Source organism: Cryptotermes secundus, unplaced genomic scaffold, assembly GCF_002891405.2.
Source record: "Cryptotermes secundus unplaced genomic scaffold, Csec_1.0 scaffold161, whole genome shotgun sequence".
NCBI lineage: Eukaryota > Metazoa > Arthropoda > Insecta > Blattodea > Kalotermitidae > Cryptotermes > Cryptotermes secundus.
In genome coordinates, this window is record NW_019738350.1 from 101428 (window position 1) to 110081 (window position 8654).

The 8654-nt window shown below is 43.5% G+C and overlaps 1 protein-coding gene across 1 annotated transcript in view; it reads right to left on the bottom strand.

Moving 5' to 3' along the window:
• LOC111870726 (E3 ubiquitin-protein ligase sina-like) overlaps positions 1-6492 on the bottom strand; it is a 12460-nt gene extending 5968 nt beyond the window's left edge. Inside the window, exons 1-3 of the mRNA XM_023863231.2 lie at positions 6373-6492; positions 4344-4468; positions 2150-2387 (exon numbers count right to left, since the gene is read on the bottom strand). Of these exons, the coding sequence (XP_023718999.1) occupies positions 2150-2387; positions 4344-4456 (351 nt within the window). The 5' untranslated portion in view covers positions 4457-4468; positions 6373-6492. The remainder of the gene's footprint in view (positions 1-2149; positions 2388-4343; positions 4469-6372) is intronic.
• Positions 6493-8654: the final 2162 nt, after the last annotated feature.

Here is an 8654-nt window from a genome sequence, read left to right on the forward strand (position 1 = left end):
CTTTATAACTCGGAATGTCTTCGGCGGTAGCCACACTGGAACTCGAACTCGAACTGATCGATACGCACTGTGCATCCACTTATATAGCTGCAGTGCTTGCCTGTGGCGTAATGAGTGCCACGTCACAGTAGGACGTTGATTATGGTTACGTTAGCGTGGCGCGTTACGTCACCGCGGAGGGGAGTGGGAGGGAGCGCTTCGTTACCGCCACGCACCTGTGGCCTGAGTCGCCACGTTGCTGCTGGGTAGGGAGGGGGTCTCCGTTCCGCAACATGTTACACTATTATAAACTCGATTTTTACAGAACATGTAATAATAAACTTTAAAGTAGTGAAATTGATGCCTGAGCCAATATTTTAATATCAAGTCACAAGATCCTGAGATAACTGTCTTGCGCTCTTGCTCACCCACAAGAAATTCCGCGGACATCTATATGGCCACGTGACATTCCATATAAATTACATTACACTAATTTCATGGTAATATATTGCAATGTACACTGTTACACAAATATTTAATTAAATGATTTTAAATTGTGAAGACGTCGTCTTTGGTATTTTGGAAATGTAAATCTGTATTTACTGTATTTTGAAATCTTAATTTGTCACAATATATATAAAGAGGGCACGCGGTAGCGTAGTTGGTTGAGGGGCTATGCCACATGCCGGAAGGTCCCGGATTCAAGTCCCGACGAGGTCATTGGATTTTTTAATTGACCTAATCCTTCCGGCCGCACTATGGCCCTGGGGTTTAACAGAAATGAGTACCAAGAATTAATTTAATACTTTTCCTGGGGAGTAAAGCCCGGCCGGCGCTTAAGGCTGACAACCTTACCGCCACCTTTGAGCCGATTGTCTAGATAATGTGGGACCCTCAACGTCTCACAACCCTATGGGCCTTAACGGCCTGGTACAGGGATAGCTTTATTTTTNCCTATCTTGCTAAATTTGTTGCACTGCATGTCAAAATTTCGTATTGCATGTTAACGCAACATTTCCTGATCAAATTGACCTTACTTAAAACAAATTAACTAACATTCCAGTATTTTCCTTATGGTCGTCGTTCTCTCCCCTCACGCCGTCTCGACTACCACCACATTATGACAGGATCAGTACTATTATCTTCCACTGCAGAAGGTAAGTGCACGAAATTAAAAAATATAATCATGCATTACGCCAGATGATATGAGCAACTAATCAAACATGTTTCTTCAGTGTGAGCCTGATAATCTGGAAACCAGTTGCCTACTTGAAATCGGCGACATTTCTGGAAAATGCGGTTGCGTTGCGTTGCCAGTTTCTTTGGTGTGCCTTCGCCCTTAGACGATCTTCAGGTGGTCGCAGTTTACAAATAAAACCAGAAGTTAAAAAAAAGGCACAGCGAGATGTAACCACATATTGTAAGTACGTCTGATGCAATCAATATATGCTTGTTAAATGCTTACATCAATGATGTAACAACTGCAATATATAAAAACCACATTAACTTAAAAATTGCAATTTTAATTTTATATAATATTAACAACAAATGCCATATAAGTTAGGTTAGGTTAAAGATATAAACACTTAAGTTGTAAAATTCGATCCAATTCCCAGTGAGTTTTCATATAATTACAACTTTTTATTTGTAAATTAGGGAGGGGGTCGAGTTCAAGTCTCGGTAGGGGCAAGATTTTTCTCTTCACGCCTTCCAGACCGGCTCTGGACCCCACCCAGCCTCTGATCCAATGTGCACCGAGGGTTCTTTCCGCGGGAATAAAGCGGCCGAGACTTGAAGCTGACCATTCACCTCAAACTACAGCCGAGGTCAAGAATGCGTGGATCTATACATCCACTCCCCCATACGTCATCTTCATGGCATAGTCCTTATTTAGTTAAGCACAGCGGCAATTTTACTTTCACCATATTTTGTAAATTATGACCACCTGATGATGGAGTATGGAATTGAAACTTGTCGTGGTATTATAATAATAAATATTATATTGTTACGTATTATACGAGTGGTTTGTTGTTAATGGATACAGAAACAATTAGAGTATAAAACAAATGTAAAACTTGGCCCCTTGTTCTGTTAGAAGATGACAAGTCATGGCAGGTCCGAATTGTAAATGGAACTCCCGCAATAGAGGGAAGTCCTGATGCCTCCTCACCTGGAACTTACGGCCCCTCCACTTGCAGCGAGGTCTGCACGGAACACAACAGTACAGACGGTGGGGGCAGGCTGCCTCATGAAATGCCAGGTCACGCAGTAAGAACTTCTGTCTGCAACCCACATTCTGGTTCACGCAGGAGTATGGTAACTTCTCGGCGAAAGTTTCGGCCAGGCGATTTCTGTTTTCGGTGACGCGACTGTCGCAATATGGGCAGTTCGGCCTCTGGCCCCTACATCTGGAACATAATATTTTGTTTTGGGGGCTTGAGAGGTGCTAAGCGGCTCGCCAGAGGTTAACAACATCATTGCTGTTATGTAAAGTCTATCCACTCCACAAACCCGGGTACGTCGTGCCTTCTGTAGGCAAGTTTGCGGAAGAAAATTCCTGTGTAAGAATGCTTTCACTTCCCACGGGCGTATATATATATGTATATGAGGAGTATGTTTAAATTATAATGATGACGTAACGATCTGCGTCACTAACTGACGATGACGCAGCACATCACTAATGGCTACCTAACACTTCCATCTCCTGCGAAATATCCATAGATATGAATTTACAGAAATGAGTGCTAAGAATGTTCTTGTGGGTAAAGGGCGGCCGGAACGTAAGGCTAACATCACCGCCATCTGTGAGCAGATTGTCCAGAAAATGTGCGAGCCTCGATGTCTCACAGCCCTGTGGGCCTCCACGACCTATTCCAGGGATAGGTTTACCTTTTTTGTACACCAGTTGTGTCTGTCATTCTCCTGGAACATGCTCAACACTGTGGTTGTCTACATCATGAGAAGCTTCATAATTTGTACTTTTCGAATTAATTAATTCCCTAGAGAAGAGCTTCTCGTATGCTTTGCCAAGTATAATTAGAATGATCAAGTGAAGAAGGATGAGATGGGCAGGGCATGTAACATGAACAGAGCCGAAGAGCAATGCATATAGGTATTGGTGGGAAAGCCAGATGGAAAGAGACCACTAGGAAGACCAAGACGTAGGTCGGTGGACAATATTAAAATGGATCTTAGAGATATACAACGGGGTGGTATGGATTGATCTGGCTCAGGATATGGACCAGTGGAGGGCTCTTGTGAACACGGTAATGAAACTTCGGGTTCCATGATGTGTTGGGAAGCTCCTGGGTAGCTGCACAACTGAAGGCTCTTCAAGAAGGGCTCACCTCCATGAAGTTAGAGAAGACCTCTTCTTGAGAAACAAACAGTTGTTCGGCTAATCAGGAAATAGCCCAGATTGTATGGAATCCGACAGTTCATTACCTTTTCCACTGGAACCCGCCACTGGTCCTTATCTTGAGCCAGAGGAATACAGGCCACACTCTCCCATTCACGCCCTGGTCTTCCTACTGATCAATTTCCTTTAAGTTTTCCTGGTGTAACTCGATGTTATGATGCTCATAATATTCGGCAAGGAAAGTAAGCAACGAAAGCCTAATAATTGAGGAAGAGTGGGTCAAATCCTAAATACCTATTAGGGTGATTTCTATCTTGTGGGACATAACGCAGTGTAGTCCGTTGAAAGTCAACTGATATTCGGAGGAACATGTCGCCTCCATCTTCAGGATAGAAGAATAAGCCAAAGAAGAAACTAGAATTAAGCAGTTAGCAAGCAGAACAATCCGCCTGCTGAGACTCGCGTTTGTATGGGAACACCTGAAGGTCAGCCTCCAGTGGCTCGCCCACAGAACGCAGTGAACCAGATGACAAGGATAACTAGCGTGGTCCTTGGAAAGGGGCGCTAATGCAGATCTGGAAACAGGATGCGGACGGAGGGTTGCATATGAAGGAACGGATTTGGACTGGTAGATGCCCGGAGAGGGAAAATCCTACAATTTTTAGGAGTATGATATCAAGGGCGATTAGATGGATGTCATGTAGCGCGCATGCTAGACATGAGAAATTAATACAAAAGTAAAGTCACAAAACGTGGAAGGAAGAGACCACTTGCAAGACCTAGGCGTAGATGAGAGGGTAATATTAAATCGGATGCTGCGGTGGACTCATATAGCAAAAGATGGAGTCAGTGTTGATTTTCTGGGAACACGCTGATAATGAACCGCGAGGCTACAAGCCTCTCACGAAGGAATCCGCTCGAAGAAGTTACCATTGTGCTGCAAAGCGCTGAAGGTTTAAATATAAGAACAGTGAAGGAAAAACGTGCTGTGACGACACTGACTTACCTGGAACATACATTGTGACCCGACTCACACAAGAAAACTGGGGGTACCATCGTCTGGTGACATGCCGGGCACTCTAGCAAGTTGATAACTCTGTGACCGTCAGCCGACGCCATTTCTGTTCCAACCTGCATCATAAAACATGTCACCACAGCCGTCACAGTAAACATATGGCACTCCCTTCATTCCAGGAGTCGGGATAGCGCAGTTGGTATAGCGACTGACTACGAGCTGAACGACTGAGGGGTTGGAGTTCGAGTTCCGGTAGGGGCAAGAAATTTCTCTCCTCCACGTAATCCAGGCCAGCTGATTCATTAACGTTAGCTCTTTCTAAGGGACCCAACAGAACAGGAGTCTTCGCCCTCTCACCTGAGGAGGGAAACATACAGTTTCCGAAACGTTGTTGTCTAGTTTCTGGAATACCGACGATGAACAGAGTCCGAAAACCCAGTAATTCTGAAACTTAGTGTGATATACAGAGTGGTTTCTAACGAACTTGACGCGTTCACGGCTCCGCGCTTCGCCGCGACTGGTGCACCGCCGGCAACGGAGAGCACGCGAATTTTGCGGATGACTCAGCATGCCGATAACATCTGGAATGAAGGGGAGTTCTTACGTTTGTACACATCTCACAGGAGGCACTGAAAACGATGTCCCTCTACACGCAGGCATTCCTCGTACCGGCGCATGGGGTTTTGATTTACCTTCTGAAGATTCTCTGTGGGAATATCTGAAATTTCCCTACAAATTTCTTTCGGTCCTTCTTCCGTTCGAGGGTTACTGTTGTAAGCTTTGTCCCTAGCACAAACCCAGATGAAGAAATCAGAAGGATCACTTCTGCTCAGTAAGCACTCGACGCTTATGTTTCGTTTTCTTGTCTTCCCACTGTTCTAAGTTTATTCGCCAAATTATGAATTGTTTGTCTGCTGGGCACTCTTTCATAACGAAATTTATATCGAAATTTTCGCTAACACTTTCCAGAAGATCCGTATTTCACATAGGTGTTACACAGAAATGCGTGTTGCTCTTTAGTATCGCGAACCATGTCGTGCCACACTGCTTACTATCTCTAACTGAAAACAAATGCCTAATGGACCTGATAACTGCTGCCCACTGCTGACAAATCACAAACAAACTCCTACGCATGAACCACACTGCTCACCGTGAAACATAATACTGTGTAGAGGTCTACTAGTTCATTATTTTTCTTCGTTCAAACGTTACCGGCCGTCAAGCATGCTGAGTCACCGAAAAATTCGCGTATGCTTAGCGGCCGTCGATGCTCCAGTAGCTGTGAAGCGCGGTGCCGTTAACACGTCAATTGTTTTAAAATTTTCCCTATAGGTGATCTCATAAGCCTCCTTTTATTTTTTTTAATAACGAAAGTAAACTCCTAGACGTCTAACAACCTTATGAGCCTTCACGGCCTGTTACAGGGATAGCTTTTTACATTTTCAACGAAAGTGGGCTAAAAAGACATTAAGTATAATACGTAGTAGATAAAAATGTTATTTACTACATAAAATATGTCTCACATGTTTCTGTTGTATAAGGGCCACAATCAGAGGCTTATTTCTTGAAGAGGTGACTGCGTGTAATCTGACGATAGCCCCATTAGACTGAAATAAGTAAGGCATATCCTATCCAACAAATATAGTTCTCATTGCTACATGTTACACCAAATGGTTTATATTATTTCATTATTCATTTTTTAAAACATAATAAAAGCCTTACATATAGGTTCGCATTATTTAAGACCGAACAAAAGCCTAACACCCGCCACGTCTCACGAGTCCCTTTGTACACTTGAACGCAACCCACCTAATGCATCCAGTTCGCTTCTCTTTGCAGCTCCCGAACTTCTGAAAAACTATTTGCGGCTCCGATAGCCATTAAGTTTGGCAACCATTTTCATGCAGTTTATGTATTTGACATTGATTTCGATTTATAATTATCAATATTACGTAGTAATTAATAAATCAATTTTATACATGCAAAAGCCACTACAAATATCTGAAGCGTATGTACGTACCAATTCCCAGCCGTTGACAAACTGCAGTCTCCGCAGCTCCGCAGGGCAACTGAACACTACGGCACTCGAACAGCTCACATCACATTCCTGTAGATAACAGATATCTGACTGCAAAGTTGGCCGTGGAGTCCTGTGTCACGATTGGTCAATACTCACAGCTATTGGTCAGCCTGTTTTCTCGTGCCTTAACTTCCTCGTGAATGACGACATAAAGTAGGTAATTCCCCAGCAAGAGGGCAAAGCTCTCCTTGTGCTTAATAATTAAGCATTATGCTATGAATGCCGGTCACGGTAGCCGAACGGTGTAAGGCATGCACTGTCTTCGCTCGCTCGGAAGCCGGGATCGTGGGTTCTAATCCCACTTAGGGCATGGATGTTTAGTTTTTTTGTGTGTATGTGCGTTTTTCTGTTTGTGTACAGGTAGAGGCCTTGCGACGAGCTGATCACCCGCCCAAGGAGTCCTGCCGATTGTCAAATAGATAGTAAACCGAAGTGAAACGAAGGTTTCATGGAGGTAGACCAAGGCCCAAAATTGGGGCTGTAGCGCCAAAGAAAAAAAATTATGCTATGAAGACATTTGGGGGTGTGGAGGTATAGCTCCATTTTTCTTGACCTCGTTACTAGATGTAGGTGAGTGGTCAGCTTCACGCCCCTGCCGCTTTACCTCTCCGGGGAACGAACCTCCTGTACCCACTCATTTAGGAGACTGGGTGGGCCCCACAGTCGGTCTTATTACTGTGGAGAAAATAAAAATGTTGCACTGTTAGGAATCGAACTCCGGCAGTGCAGCCCGTGGTGGTCGATTTGGTCTATGCATCTAGCGTTTCTGAATGTGCACACGCTATGGAAGCTAAGTACGGGAACATCAGGCCGAACAGCCGTGCGATTCTGCAAGATATGCCAATATAGCAGAAGCGTCCATATTGTGCGCGTTCCAGCGCTCGCTTGCCAGTCTTTCGGAGCTGTGAGGTTTGCGAATCTCACTTCCCTGACCATGTTCCGCGACTAATAGTCTGATAGAAGTTGCTGATGCTTTCGAAGAACTTACTGCTTCCATCTTCAGAAATTATCGTTTATATCGATAACATCATTCGAAATATCACGACTCTTGTTTTCTTTCTTGCTTAAATTTGTCAAATGAAAATTCTGCTCTCAAATTTCCTGGTGTTTTCTAAGTTAGTGCTTATGTAAACATGAATAATAATTTCAGCAACATTTGTAGACATCTAACGTTTTCAGCACAAGAGAATTTTATGATTAGAGTCAAAGGTTTGCGAATTATTGTCTCGGAACCATGAGACATGTTCTACAGCTCTGTACTGAACATTTTCACGTTCATTGGCACAAAATGGCGGTCCATCTAACGCCTCGCGTGCGTATGGTTCAGACTCTGTGGCCAAATTTTTGTAATCTTATACAAGTATGATCCTTTGTACCTTTATTCTTCACGCGAATGTTGGTGCAGGCCTGACATCTAAAAGTAACTGAATTTGATTAACTTACAAATGCTTCATTTTCTTCAGGGAAACTGCTACTCTGGGCTTTGTCGGTTGCCCGAGATACAGCCCTATTTTATATACAGGACATGTCAGGAATTGACTCTGATCGTATTTACCTGACTGGTCTTCATTACACTTATAAATCAAAAGTTACTTTTACGTCTTTTAGCTTACTTTCCTCACTCATTCATGGAGCTGAGCCCTTCTTGAGAAGACGCCAATTGTGCAGCTACTGTAGAACTTCCCAGCATTTTGTGGAACCCGAAGGTTCATTACCGTATCCACAAGAGCCCTCCACTGATTCCTATCCTGAGCCAGATAGATCCATTCCATACCATCCCATCCTGTCTCTCTAAGATCCATCTAAATATTGTTCACCCACCTACGCCTTAGTCTTCCCTGTGGTCTCTTTCCTTCTGGCTTTGCCACCAATATCCTATATATATTCCTCTTATCCCCATTCATGCTATATGCCCTGTCCATCTAATCCTTCTTGACTTGATCATTCTAATTATACTTGGTAAAGAGTACAAGTTATGAAGCTCCTCATTGTGCAGTTTTCTCCAACCTCCTGTCACTTCAGCTCTCTTCGTTCTAAATATTCTCCTCAACACCCTGTTCTCAAACACCCTCAGTCTATGTTCCTCCCTTAATGTCAGAGACCAAGTTTCACACCTACACAGAAACACAGACAAAATTATAGTTCTGTATATTCTAATTTCTATGTTTTTAGACAGCAGACGAGAAGACAAAAGGTTCTGGACTGAATGGTAACAAGCATTA